Here is a 15,564-nt window from a genome sequence, read left to right as displayed (position 1 = left end):
AGAAAGAAAACTTCTCAGCATGCATAGCATTCAGATTAAAAGAATTCAACCATATTGGTTGAAAACACTGTATGATTTTATTGTTACTTTTTCAAATAAGTAACTTCCTATTTTTGTTCTATCACAGGTACAGGAATGGCTGTGCTTAAACTGCCAGACCCAAAGGGCAATGTCAGGACAACTTGGAGATATGGGCAAGGTGCCACTTCCAAAAACAGGCCCTTCACAACCAGTATCCAAACCACCTGCTACTCCTCCAAAACAGCCTATGCCTGCTGTCTCACATTCTCCTCAGAAGACTTCCACACCGCCTACTCCAGCAGCAACGAAGCCGAAAGAAGAACCAGGCGTTCAGAAGGAAGCTCCAAAACTTCAACAGGGGAGGCTGGAAAAAACATTGTCAGCTGATAAAATCCAACAAGGGTTTCAAAAGGAAGATGCAAAACTTAAGCAGGGAAAACTTGTCAAGACATCCTCAGCTGATAAAATCCAGCGTGTTTCTCAGAAGGAAGACCCAAGGATTCAGCAAACAAAGCTGACAAAGACAGCCTCATATGATAAAGTTTTGCACGAAGTTCAGAAGGAGGATGAAAAGCTTCAAGAAGCAAAACTAGCAAAAACATCCTCAGCTGATAAAATTTTGCATGGAGTTCAGAAGGAAGACATAAAACTTCAAGAGGCAAAATTGGCGAAAGTACCTTCAGCTGACAAAATTTTACAGGGAATTCAGAAAGAAGACCCAAAACTCCAACAGATGAAAATGGCAAAGGCACTGTCAGCTGACAAAATCCAACCTGCAGCTCAGAAGGAAGATGCACAACTTCAGGAAATCAAAATGCCAAAGGCAGTTTCAGTTGATAAAATACAACATAGGATTCAGAAAGAAGATCCAAAACTTCAACGTGAGAAAATTATGAAAACTTCATCAGTGGAGAAAATCCAAGAGGAACATCAAAAAGAAGAAACAAAAATTCAGAAAGAGAAACTGTCAAAGACACCTTCAACAGATAAAATTCCTGTAACAGTAAGTTCAGACCAAAAGAAACCACTAAGCACATTGGAAGAAGATAAAAAACCTGTGCTCCCAGAAACAAGCACACCACATCCAGAGGACAAAAAAGAACAAATTAGAGCTGAGATTAAAGACCATATTGCTGAACAGAAAGAAGTTGAAGCACCTTATAAGGGACTGCAAGCTAAGGAGCAAGAGGATTTTAAGAAAGAGGATTTGACAACTGGGATTTCACAGACGGTTTCGAAAGCTGAAAAGGCTCAGGAAGAAGAAATTCCTGTTCAAACAACACCTTTGCCAGGAACCGAACACGTGGAAGTAGCACGAGAAAAAATAGTAAGTGGCTTTCTCCCTCCCACCTCCCTTTCTCCCTTGCTACAATTTAGAGTCTGATCCTGACAGAACCTCTCCTGTATGTCTTCCTGCTCTTTACTGTTATTCTCTGCACAAGATGATTCTAAATGATAAAATCAATGACTCACCTGGAGTGAAAGTTTAACCAGCGAGTACTGTGCTCTACATGCACCTTTCAATACTTCTTTCCTGATTTTCAGTCTCCGGCAGTTAAGCATTTGAAACTAAGGCAAAGCTCCTGTTTAATAATTTTTCAGATATTTCGGATTTATTTGTCTTGATTTTTAAACTCTCCAGACTTTGAAGATCGGTTGTTGAAATTTGTCGTTAAAGTTGTTAAAGGGTTTTTCTATCAGCACCACAAATTAGGAACTATTTTATGAATTTGGGGATTATGTTATGAAAGTAGCATATTATGAAAATAGGAGTAGATTTAGGAAAGTGTTTAACCTTTGTCAGAATTATGTGTTCAAATAAACCCAGTCAAAAAGGTAGGGGATTTTTTTAATTTATTTTGTTTTGTTTTATTTTTTTCTGATGGTAACCAAGACATTATTATCCTAATTTTTCACTAAAAAATGAAAAAACAAAAAAGGCAGCAACACCCCGTGGTGTTTTCTTAAGTGACCTTAAACACTCATTCCTGACATGCCCCAACAAGTCCCTAAAGGCATGAAAAGACTGAAGTTCTGATTTAGAACAATCAATAGAATGGTTCTTGGAAAATCATAGAGTCATAGAATAGTTTGGGATGGAAGGGACCTTAGATATCATCTCATTCAAACCCCCCCTGCCATGGGCAGGGAAACCTTCCACTAGACCAGGTTGCTCAGAGCCCCATCCAACCTGGCCTTGAACCCTTCCAGGGATGGGGCATCCATAACACCTCTGGGAAACCTGTGCCAGTGATTTACCATCCTCACAATAAAGAATTTCTTCTTAATATCTAATATAAATATACTCTCCTTCAGATTGAAGCCATTTCCCCTTGTCCTGTCCTTACAAGCTCTTGTAAATATTCTCACTGTTGTTTTTGTAGGCTCCCTTCAGGAACTGGGACAATCACAGATATCACTTGTATTTACAGATTTGACATCCTTTGAAAAAAAAAAGGTTACTTTAATATTGAAACATTTTAAAATATTTGAGTCTTTAAGTGTGATTTAAGGAATTATGGATCCATTATTTTTCTTCAAAGCATTTTTTTCTATAATATTTTAAAATGTAATTTCTTCAAAAATTTTTTTAAAGACTAAGCTGACTGCTCATGATTTACAGGTACTTTTCCTGAGAAATCATCTTGCAATATTAAGATGTTCAGTAGCAGTTAGCTGTTTGAACAAGGATGCCTGGAAATCTTAGAGGTTTTTCACATGTTGTTTGTCAGTATCAAACAGCCATCTCGGAACTCACAAATTAACACAGAAGTAGTTCAGCAGATCTACATGAGCACATTGCCATGATGTCAATTGGACATATATTTACAACAGATCAGCTGAATTATATATGTCGCCTTATTACTACCTTCTTATGTTTACTGAGGAATGATCATGTGCTTCGGTTCAGTTACTGGGTAAATATTATTATATTGTTAACAGGGGTCATTATTCTAACACATGCTATTAGTGACAAAACACAGCCCAGAGAGATGGAAAAAGGAGGAAAAAGCTTGTCTATAAGCAGTTTTCTGAATACAAATAAAATTTTTCATTTTGAAAATATAAAATTGAAATCCAGATTAAATAGTCTAGTCAATCGAAGTCTTTTTTTCCCGCTTTGTGAAACTTTTTTTTGATAATGTATATATCTTTATTTCTTATATAAACAGAATGACCTTTTAAAAATCATGAGTTCCTTTGCAAAATAATATTTCTGTTTTCTGCAACAGAATATAATTATGCAAAGTATAAATATTTTTTAATATTTTTTCTTTTAGTCATAGTTTTATTTTAATAAAATTCTGATTTGATTCGATAACCAATGATTTTTTTTATAGAATCATAAAGGTTGAAAGACCTCTAAGATCATGAAGCCCAACCTTCACTACTAAACCATGTTCCTAAGTACCACACCTAGATGTTTTTTGAACACGTTAAGCACTAAGTTTTATATTTTCAAATAATAGTAAAAGTAAAGGAAGAGTAATGATAAATAATATTTCTAAAGCAAAAGTGAAGTGTATTGACATTGACACTGTAGAAAAGCCACTAGAACAGCACAAATACTTTTGACATTAGATCATTTTTGTCATTAGTTAAAGAGGTTGCCTTTACTGTAGTTAAAGTCTCATCCAGGCTGTAGGTTTTATAACTCTTCTTCTTCCTCAGGTCTTAAGAAGATCCTCCCATCGTTGTCTGTATTAGAACTAAATTTGTTCAGTATTAAAAACTCACACTGGGCAAACTTTCAGAGTAAATGCTATTCAAATACTCAGAAAAGCCCAGTAATTCAACATGTATCAAACTACTTCCTACTTTACAAGAAAAAAGTGGATTTTTTTTTCTTATTGATTAGAATGTATTTTTCATTCTCAGGAATAGTGGCATATATATATATATGATCCTTAGCAATATTATTTCTGCAATATTTTGCTTTTCATCTAAAAATCTTGTACTTATGGTATGTTTACAAGTTTAACAATTATGCTACCTTTGTGTATGTGATGGCTAACCCTGTAGATGTAGGTAGTGGCATAGATGTAGGTAGTGGCAATATCCGAGTTCTCAGACTGCAAGAAATAGAGGAAAAAAACCCCAAAGGCCAAATATTATTTATTGTAAGTTACATGCATATTGATCTCAAAACATGATGTGCAGGATAATTTTTGCATGACATTTCATAGGGCAAGCAATGATCGATACAAAAATTATAGAAAATATATTCGTATTTTGGTAGCCTTAAAAAGAAAGCTGGATTTTTCTCATCACATTTATTTCTAGTGATAAAAGAAGTCTGTCCTTATTGTAGATCTTTTTCTCCTTCTTACCGTACAAATTGCAGACTTTCCCATATTCAGTTTCCTGTTTCTCGTAGCAGTCATGTTATGGCATACACTGAGGTTCAACACTAAGGTGGGCAACAGCAATATTCATTACCATCTCCTCTGAAGTTGTTCCTTGACCAGTTGTTATCTACCTTTTTCTGTTTAGTTGACACCTTCTGTCTGTGCTTTACCAGGGACTGTATCATTTCATCTCCCTGCGGAGAACCAAGACCTGAGAGGTTCACTTTCACTAGATGGATGCATTCTGTCCATCAACTCCTAGGAGACCTTCTGGGCTTGAACAATGTTTGTGTTTTTCAGTAGCTCATCTAAATTGATCACAGTATGTTTTGTTGGTTATGTCTTTATAAGTATTAACTTATGGGTCATAAAAGAAAAAATAGCAATCAAGTGTCATAGGTGAAATTTTAGTGATATTTATAGAGGTAAAAATTCCTTGGTTTTAATGATATATTTAATGATGTATTTTTTAAACACAGTCCAATAAATTCCCCTTAAACACTTTCTTCTTTAATAAAGGTAACAAAAATGTAAATATAATACACAACCCCTGAATTTTAACTATGCTTGATTACTGGCTTTTTGTGAAGACTATAGGTAGTCCTGTCCTTAAGGGCTGGAGTATATTCATTTTTCAGAATAGTGAGCACTAAAGTGTTCAAATGATGATGATTCCCAAAGTTGTTTTGAGTACTATAGGTTCTCCATATTTATGTATTAATCACAGCCTTATCATTCAGGAAGTCCTTAGAAATATTTGTTTTCGCAGTGGATTTTTAATTACAATAGATTTTGCTGTGATATCAGACAACTGGGTTTACAGTATTGGGTACAATGATGGGAAGAACAGATGTAGTTTATATTCATTGTAATATCTGACTTTGCAAGGCATATAATAAATTACTTCTTTGAAATGATGATTATTTAATAAAATACTAACTAGTATATTACTGTAATATTAATATTAGTGTTTTAATGTAGGATTGTGTTCAAAGGGTTATGTCTAAAAGCAAGAACAGGTACCTTAAATGCAAATGAAATAATGTAAAAAACCTGACTGGTTTTTAAAAATAAAATAACTGACGATAACAAATATTAAATATTTTGGCAGTAAATGTAATTTTAGAGTGAATAAACATTTGAAAATAGTTGTAATTGATAGCAACTTAACATGAGTGTAAATGTAACTTTAAATTATAACTAACATTCATGATAATTTTCTTATTTATTTATTCCACAGTATTTTTTTTAAATTATTTTTCAATTAAGAGTATTGCCAAGGAAGCTGATAAATTAAAGCTTTAAAAAAATGGTTTGCTGTACTTCAGAAATCATTGAGTCAGATTAACACAGCTAATAAATACTACCTACTTGTATTATTGAGAGCCATAACTGATATAAAAATTACATCATATTATTAAAAGGAGAATTGGGATGCTTGTTCTCAAAGAGGTAGTGGAGATGGGGATATTCATAATATTGTCAGCTAAGAGGGCAGCTAAGATGACCTGTATTTTGGAGAGTGAGCTGTTTTGTTAACTGAATGGTGAGGTACCTTCACTAAGAGCATTTCACTGCTGAGAGAAGCAGGAGGGAAATTGGTGCAGAAATACTTGCTGTAGGATATTTTTAGTACTGTTATTTAAAGGAGATAGAGGCGCTTGTCAGTCAGAATGATGTAGAAGGATCTGGAAGGTAGGATGAATAAGGGTGTTTAATTAGTGATGGAAAGAAAACATTGGTTCTGATGCTCAGTTAGGTGTGCCTGCCTTGTTTCCCTCCTTTGACCAATAGCTGACCCTCCTGCTTTCTTCCCTGCAATTACACTTCCCTACTAACAGCTTACCTGTGCAATTTACTGAGAAACTTCTTTTTTATGAGGTACTCAGAAAATATTTGTACAGTGCCCAGTTATATATATCTGTGGGGACATTCCAAATCGTGTTAAATCATGCTTCAATACTCTATGTGTTCTGTTGCATGTTACAATCTGTAATAGTTCAATAAACAAAATTGAGTTTTGGGTCCAAAATAGGTCCAAAATATGAGAAGATTGACATATTGCTACAATCATAAAAGATTAAATGGGCAAAAAAAAGGAGCAGAAACCAGAAATTCTGCAGACAGTTGTCAAGCCATATTGCTTTGTATCCAGAACCATGTAGAAAGCTTTGAAGCATAGTAATTACAATCTTCATATAAATTAACCCCCGAAACAACTTGTCCCATGGATATGTGAACAAATGACAAATTATCACTAGTAAGTGTTATGAAAAAAATAAATACAGTAACTTTTTATATTGAGAAATAGACTGTCATCTTGTAAACAGTAAAATCAGTGACCATCATGGACAGCCATGTAAAGCTGAGTTAGATTCAATGCAAAAAATAAAAATTTGAGGAACTTTTTTGTATTATTTTAACAGCTTTGAATAGTGAAATTAGTGTTCAGTCTTCAACTGAGACATTAACTCAGCCTTTAGGAAAAAGAATCACATATATTTAATTGCCAGGAGACATTAAGAATTTATATATAAGTATATACATACGCGTATGTATTTATTTTTTTAGGAAAAGGAGGATGAAAAATCAGACACATCAAGCTCTCAGCAACAGAAAAGTCCACAAGGTCTGAGTGACACCGGGTATTCTTCTGACGGGATATCGAGTTCACTTGGTGAAATTCCAAGTCTTATCCCCACTGATGAAAAGGATTTACTCAGAGAAACTAATAAAAAAGACACTATTTCGCAAGAAAGTCCACCAAGCCCCTCAGATCTAGCTAAACTAGAAAGTACTGTACTGTCAATTTTGGAAGCTCAGGCAAGTACTCTTTCTGATGAAAAATCTGCAAAAAGCAAAGTGCTTTCTGAGACATATGGTGAAGAGACAAAAGATCAACATAAAGCAAAGCCTTTGCCAGTCACTCCAGAATCTTACAGTTCAGAGGAGGAAGACTTAGAAGCTATTAAAGAAGGTGAAGGAACCATTGTAGAAGAGGGCAAAGGAAGTGCTTCCTCGCAGGCAGACTACAAGGAAGAACATGAAGGAGACGACGTATCAGCAAGAAGACAACGCTATGATTCCGTGGAAGACAGCAGTGAGAGTGAAAACTCACCTGTCCCAAGGAGAAAAAGAAGAACTAGTGTTGGTTCTTCAAGCAGTGATGAGTACAAACGAGATGACAGTCAGGGATCAGGTGATGAGGAAGACTTCATTAGAAAACAGATTATGGAGATGAGTGCTGATGAAGACGCTTCAGGTTCTGAAGATGATGAGTTCATTAGAAATCAACTGAAAGAGATCAGTGCAACTGAAAGCCAAAAGAAAGAAGAAGTGAAAAGCAAAGCCAAAGGAACAGCTGGAAAACATAGAAGAATGGCACGGAAAAGTAGTGCAGGCTATGATGAGGATGCAGGGAGAAGACATTCGTGGCACGATGACGATGATGAGACTTTTGATGAAAGCCCAGAGCCAAAATACAGGGAAAGTAAAAGTCAAGACAGTGAAGAACTTGCAATAACTGGAGGAGGAGGCCTTCGACGTTTCAAAACAATAGAACTAAATAGTACAGTAGCAAACAAATACTCTGAAGTAACTGAACAACAGAAAGGTATTTTATATTTTGATGAAGAGCCTGAGCTAGAGATGGAGAGTCTTACAGATTCACCAGAAGATAGATCTAGAGGAGAAGGATCTTCTAGTTTACATGCTTCTAGTTTCACACCAGGTACATCTCCTACTTCAGTGTCATCACTTGATGAAGATAGTGACAGCAGTCCTAGTCACAAAAAACTGGGAGGTGAGAGCAAACAACAGCGCAAAGCCAGACATCGGACACATGGTCCTCTTCTTCCAACTATTGAAGACTCTTCAGAAGAAGAAGAACTACGGGAAGAGGAAGAACTTCTAAAGGAACAAGAGAAACAGCGTGAATTAGAACAGCAACAAAGAAAAAGTTCTAGCAAAAAATCTAAAAAGGACAAGGATGAGCTAAGAGCCCAGAGAAGAAGGGAACGTCCAAAGACTCCACCAAGTAATCTTTCTCCCATTGAAGACGCATCTCCAACAGAAGAATTACGACAGGCAGCAGAAATGGAAGAGCTGCACAGATCTTCCTGTTCTGAATATTCACCCAGTATTGAGTCAGATCCTGAAGGATTTGAAATCAGCCCAGAAAAAATAATAGAAGTACAAAAAGTTTACAAATTGCCTACTGCTGTCTCTCTATACTCACCAACAGATGAACAACCAGTTGGACTCCCAAAAGAAGAAAGTGGTCAAAAGACATTGAAAAGTGCTGAAGAGGTATATGAGGAAATGATGCATAAGTCCAAATCATTTCAAATTGCAAATGAAAAAGATGAAATATTTGAAAAAGAATCTTTATATGGTGGAATGCTTATAGAGGATTATATTTATGAATCTTTAGTAGAGGATACTTACAATGGAAGTATTGATACTAATCTTGTCATGAGACAAGATGAGAGCAGTGAATATATGCAACAGAGAGGAAAAGAGAAAAAACCAAGAGCTTCAGAACAGGTCTATGATGAAACACAGAAAGTTACTGATCTAGAGAAAGACTACTATAATGTTGAGACTTTACATACTATTGTGCCTCAAGAAGATATTGTTTCTAGTTCTTACATTATTCCAGAAAGTCATGAAATAGTTGTATTAGACAGCACAGTAACTTCTACCACCGAGGAAAAGCACTTGTTAGATGCAGAAGCTGCTTATGAAGAGCTTATGAAAAGACAGAAAATGCAGCTAACCCCTGGCTCCAGTCCAACACAACCAACTTCAGATTTCATTCCCACATCTGATACAAAGGTATCTGGTGTTGGAGAGATAGTGGATAGTACATCTTTAACATCAAGCACTACTTCAGCAATCTCAGATATATCACCTGTCAGTAGCACAACACTTTCTATTCCAGATGTTAAAATAACACAGCATTTTACAGCAGAGGAAATTGAAGATGAATACTTAACAGATTATGCCAGAGAAATTCAAGAAATAATTTCTCATGAAACATCAATATTGACATATTCTGAGCCATCTGAAGTTGCTGCATCAGTTTTACCTTCTGATACAGCTTCCTTAACATCATCTACATCTTCAGTTTGTACCACAGATAGTTCATCACCTATAGATAGTGCAACCACAGGTTTTATAGGTACAGCAGATGCTGTAAGTAAACCAGCAGATGCTGAAGGTATCAGTACAATAACCCAGGTTCCCCTAACGTCTGCAAAAGAGTACTCTGAAGTGAGCATGCCTTATGAATCTATTGATGGAGCCACTAAAAAGCCTTCCATAGCATCAGATAAGGAGAGTGTGGATCAAACTGCAGTTTGTTTGCCTGAAACTACACCTTCAGTAGTGACAACTACAGTTGCAAAACCCAAGGAATATGTGGCTGATACTGTTTCCTTTGATACCTCCAAAGCAGAGAAGGAAGCAGCTAGAAAAATGAAAAGTACAATAGAGGCTGGAAGTGTCAAAATTCATCATGAAGAACCACACAAAGAATTAGGTGTTGATATGGCAAGGATTGATTTGACTAGTGTTACATCTGAGCAACCACCTATATGTATAGCATCATTACCAGTTACAGAGCCTGCATCAGAAACATCTTCTGTACCCACTCCCAGTGTTGTAAGTAAGACCAGCATGGTCTCTGTGCCTTCCTCAGCTCCTGCTGTTTCAGCCAAAGTATTCTCTCTTTTTAGAAGCTCTTCTTTGGATTCTCCTGCACAACCTTCTCCACCCCCACCTCCTCCTCCTCCACCACCACCACCACCTCCACCACCATTACCACCTCCACCTATTTTACCCAAGCCAGCCATTTATCCCAAAAAGAAGTCACAGGTTAAGACTACAGCAGCAACAGTTCCCACAGTGGTCCCTTCAGTCACAACTGTTCCAGCACTAGAGTCCACAGCTGTATTAAAGAATCATGTGGTACCTATCACAAAAACATACACTCCAACACCACCTCCTGTACCACCTAAACCATCTTCCATCCCAGCAGGACTTGTTTTCAGTCACAGGCCCACTGAAGTAACTAAACCTCCAATTGCTCCTAAACCAGCAGTACCTCCACTCCCAATAGCTGTTCATAAGCCAGCAGAAACACAGCCCAAACCAGTAAGTTTGTCATTGACTTCAAGTATGACTCTGAATTTGGTCTCCACAGCTGAGTACAAAATACCATCACCCACTTCCCCTTTGTCTCCACACTCTAACAAATCTTCACCAAGACTGGCAAAACCCTCACAGGAAACATATGTTGTCATCACATTGCCATCAGAGCCCGGAACTCCCACAGAAGCTATAACTAGTCAGGCTGTTACCAGCTGGCCTTTAGAAGCACCTCCTAAAGAACAGATTCCCCAGCCTATGCAACCAGTTTTTACTTCACCCATGAAAACTATGGAAATTCAAAGTACGGCCGGTCAGAGTATGTATATTTCAGGTGCTTTGCAAGCTATTCCTGTGGCAACACAATCGGCTTTTGAAAAAATACCTAGTTCAAAACCAGAAGTAGTAACCACAGAGGTAACCAAGACCACGGTGTCTGTGGTTAAGGGTCCAGTGCCTGGTTATGGTTTAGGTAGTGTTGCTATTACTATACCTCCAGAGCCACTACATATAGTAGATCAACCCAGATATAGAGAGAACGGAAGATTCCATCCTTTGGGTGATGTCATAGATCTTCGCACTTTAACTAAGATGGACGTTGAAATGAGAGACAGCTGTATGGATCTGTCTGCTGTTTCCATGGACGTGAGAAGGCAAATGCCAGTGAGTGACACAGGTGGGCGCCCAGTAAGTACTGTCCAGCCATCCATAATAAACCTGAGCACTGCGTGTGTTGCTGATCCTTCCCTGTCTGTAGTCACTGGGACAGTAACAGTAGTGACCTGCACTGCCACTGTGAGCTACACCACCAGTACAGACAGCCTTGTGGATCTGGGACATGCAATGACAATACCGCTCCAGCTGACAACATCAAAACATTTTGAGCCTCCATACAGAGTAACAAGCAGCCAGGCTTTCTCTGCAGGTAGAGATGAAGTGCCAATAAATTTATCCCTAGGTACTTCAACACAGGCAATGACATGGGCTACTACAAAGCCTGTTACTGTACCACCTGTTGGTGTTACAAATGGTTGGACTGATCTCTCCACTTCTCAGGAGCCAGCAGAGAGTGGAGCAGTTGACCTTAGCACTACAAAATCCCACAGAACAGTAGTAACAATGGATGACACTACTTCAGGTATCATAACAACAGTAATAGAAGATGATGAAAAGCCTGTAGATCTGACTGCAGGGAGAAGAGCTGTCTGCTGTGATATGGTTTATAAATTGCCATTTAGGAGCTGTGCAGCACAGCAGCCACCTACTACACTTCCTGAAGATCGCTTTGGCTACAGAGATGACCATTATCAGTATGATCGTTCAGGGTCATATGGCTACCGAGGAATGGGAGGTATGAAACCATCTATGTCTGACACAAATTTATCAGAAGCTGGACTGTTTGCATATAAAAGCAAGAATAGCTTTGATTATCGAGTTGGGGCAACTGATACAGCAGTAGATCTTACTTCTGGAAGAGTAACTACAGGTCAGTATGACACAGCAGCAGATCTTTCTTTGAAATATAATTTTGATGTTCCTCACCTCATTTCAGGATAATTTTTTTATTGTTTTTCCCCTCCTTCTGTTGTTTTGTTTTCTTTTGGACAGTGTGACAAATTATGCTGGATTACACGTGTTTTTCATTTCTTCATTTTACATATGTGTTTGCACAGAGGTGCCTGCATGTGCCTGCATGTTCAGAAATGCTGTTTCCTTCACATCTAAAGTAGATCATTAACCTGAAGATTTGCATGCGGTTTCCCCTTCCCATTTATTTCATCAAGATGGGATGACTTTCAGAATCCGCAAAGCAGCATTCTTTTGTGGGACTGGACTGTAACTTTGCCCTGTAATTTCAGGTGAGGTTATGGATTACTCAAGCAAGACTACTGGTCCATATGCAGAGACTCGGCAGGTGGTTTCTGGCCTCGGGCTCAGTGCACCACAGTATTCCCAAGCAAGAATGGTATCATCTCTGGGTTCCCAGTTTGGCGTTGGAAGTGTTTTAAGATCATCCAATGGTGTTGTTTATTCTTCAGTAGCAACTCCAATCCCATCCACATTTGCCATCACTACACAACCTGGTTCTATTTTCAGTACAACTGTCAGAGATTTACCTACTCTCCAAACAATTGACTCGGTGCCCTCTTTATCAACTTTGCAACAGAGTCAACCTCTCCCAAGATCATACAGTTTCTTAACAACTGTGGCAGCTGAAAAAGATAGTGCAATTACTGCCATTGATATGGAGACAAGGTTACCACCTCATACTGTAGAAACTATTACCACTGAGCCAACCAGCTTGATACCTACTTTAACTACGGCATCTGAAGTTTATACAGATGTAATTGATGATGAGGTTGCCCTTCTCATTGCCCCCGAAGAAGGCAAACAGCAGCAGCTTGATTTGGAGCGGGAACTTCTTGAGCTTGAGAAAATTAAGCAGCAGCGCTTTGCAGAAGAGCTGGAATGGGAACGTCAGGAAATTCAAAGATTTAGGGAACAAGAAAAGTTTATGGTGCAAAAAAAACTTGAGGAGTTGCAATCTATGAAACATCATCTCTTATTTCAGCAGGAGGAGGAACGACAAGCTCAGTTTATGATGAGACAAGAGACATTAGCCCAGCAGCAGTTGCAGCTTGAACAATTCCAACAACTTCAACAGCAGCTCCACCAACAATTAGAGGAGCAAAAACTTCGTCAAATATATCAGTATGGTTACGACCCTTCAGGAACTGGCTCGCCACAAACTACCACAGATCAAACTCTTTTGGAAGGACAGTATGCCACTGCAGAAAATGGTCAGTTTTGGCCTACTGATGATGCAACCACTACAGCTTCAGGAGTGCTGGGTATTGAAATTCCACAAAGCCAAGCATGGTACACAGTTCAGTCTGATGGCATTACCCAGTACATACCTAGGTCTGGTATCCTAAGCTCAGTTTCAGAAATGTCTCTTAAGGATATTGATGTTAGAGAGGAGAAGCAATTGAAAAAGAGAAGTTCTATGCCAAAATTACGTGGTCCATATGAGGAGTTTGAGCAGACCCTGGAAGAAGAGCCCCGGTGCTTCAAAAAGATAGTGGACAGTGGAGTGCAAACTGATGATGAAGATGGAGCAGACAGAGGCTACACAAACAGGAGACGGAGAAGTAAGAAGAGTGTTGATACAAGTGTTCAGACGGATGATGAAGATCAAGATGAATGGGATCTTTCTAGCAAATCCAGAAGGAAGCCTCGGATAGGGAAATACAGTGAGAGTACCACTGAGGCAGACAAAACTAAACCATTCTCCAAAGTCTCTAGTATTGCAGTTCAGACAGTAGCAGAGATTTCCGTACAAACAGAACCTGTAGGAACAATAAGAACACCTTCAATCAGGGCCCGATTGGACGCTAAGGTTGAAATCATAAAGCACATTTCAGCTCCAGAAAAGACATATAAAGGAGAAAGTCTGGGATGTCAAAAGTCCCCAATATCTGTCAGCTTCATCTCCTCAGAAAGATAAAAAACGTCCAACACCATTAGAGATAGGATACTCATCCCACCTTCGTCCAGACTCCACATTGCAGGTAGTCCCTTCCCCTCCCAAATCTCCCAAAGTTCTCTATTCACCCATTTCACCTGTTTCACCAAGCAAAGTTATAGAGTCAGCATTTGTACCCTATGAAAAACCCATCACTGATGACATCAGCCCTCAGAAGATGCTGCATGCTGACATTGCCAAGGTTCCTCCAAGCCCAAAGGCAGCAAAGATGATGCAACGCTCTATGTCTGATCCTAAGCCCCTGAGTCCCACAGCAGAAGACAGTTCCAGAGCTCAGTTTCAGTACACTGAGGGTTTTATGGTAAGAAGTATTTGCTTGCCTTTTTTTTTTTTTTTTATAATATGCAATTCTACAGCAATCAGTACAGCATGAGGGCTGACACACTCATTTCCAATACCTGTGTATGTAGGCTTTTTGCACATCCTGCTGAGAAGTCTGGAGGAACATCTGCTGTCTAAAGTAATGGCTATTTCCTTCATTGCTTTTCCTGGAAATAGGGAAATCCATATTACATATTGAACACAAGTTCATGTTCAGAATTTGGAAGGCACTTTGTGTTTTACATGGCAATTCATTGGGCAATATAGGGGTTACATGGCAATATGGGGTTACTGCCAATTGTTTAGAAAATTAAAGCATTTTCTTTCTAATTATACGACATCCAGCTCTTGTGGCACAGTCTGTAATGCATTTACCTTGAAATTACTACACGTGCCTTCTGAAAGGCAGATAACACCAGATTTATAATTGCCTTAGTTAGCTGTCCTTTTTGACCCTCATGAGGTTTCTTGGCCATTTGTGATTCTTTGGATAATCTTGTGTCCCAATGTGTACATCTTTTATCTTTCCCAGACCAAAAGGTCTCATATCTCAAATCCATTATGAATTTGTTTGTTTTGGATAAGGAGGATTATCAAGCAGTTACACAAGTTTTGAGGGCTGTTTCATGTAGGGGTCAAAGAAGACTGACATAATTTGGTTCAAAATTTTTCATTTCTGCGGTATTTCTTTCTCTTAATATTTGGGACTTAATATTTGGGAACCAGATCATTATTTATGAATAAGAGGAATAAGTCTTGGCTAAAAAATACCTTTGTAATTGGATATGTCCTTAGCTGTCCTTTTGTCTAAGACCATTCCCTTCTGTCAGTTGCAGGGTCAGTATTTTACTTGTCAGAACTCTGGAAGAGTTGTCACTCAAGTTCTTCAGCAACATTTATCTTTTATGTTCGGTTATCTGTGAATACAGGAGTTATTAATATAGACTGGACAGGATAAAGAGTGTTTGATAATTTGTGGTGGCTTTCAAATGCAGAATTAGCTGGTTATACCCTCCAAGGTTCCCACTGTAAGCAGTTTCTGCAGCTTCATGTATTTGTACGGATATTAAGTACTTCCCACACTGTTACTGCTTGGAAAAGAGTTGGAATTTTGAAGGGAAAACTGTAGTCGTGGCATTGTCACTCCATATAAACATCATTCCCTAATGCAGGATA

The 15,564-nt window shown here is 38.2% G+C and overlaps 1 protein-coding gene across 1 annotated transcript in view; it reads left to right on the top strand.

Moving 5' to 3' along the window:
* LOC108493831 (protein piccolo-like) overlaps nucleotides 1-14,368 on the top strand; it is a gene marked incomplete at its 3' end in the record, with an annotated part of 160,942 nt that extends 146,574 nt beyond the window's left edge. The window contains 4 exon segments of the mRNA XM_017807715.1: nucleotides 128-1,348; nucleotides 6,942-12,006; nucleotides 12,380-13,985; nucleotides 13,987-14,368. Coding sequence (XP_017663204.1) covers nucleotides 128-1,348; nucleotides 6,942-12,006; nucleotides 12,380-13,985; nucleotides 13,987-14,368 — 8,274 coding nt within the window.
* Between the last annotated feature and the right edge of the window lie 1,196 nt (nucleotides 14,369-15,564).

The sequence above is a fragment of the Lepidothrix coronata genome, unplaced genomic scaffold (assembly GCF_001604755.1).
Source record: "Lepidothrix coronata isolate B3197 unplaced genomic scaffold, Lepidothrix_coronata-1.0 Scaffold20, whole genome shotgun sequence".
Taxonomy (NCBI): Eukaryota; Metazoa; Chordata; class Aves; order Passeriformes; family Pipridae; genus Lepidothrix; species Lepidothrix coronata.
The sequence above is the reverse complement of the archived record's forward strand: the minus strand, read 5'-3'. Positions and strand labels throughout refer to the sequence as shown.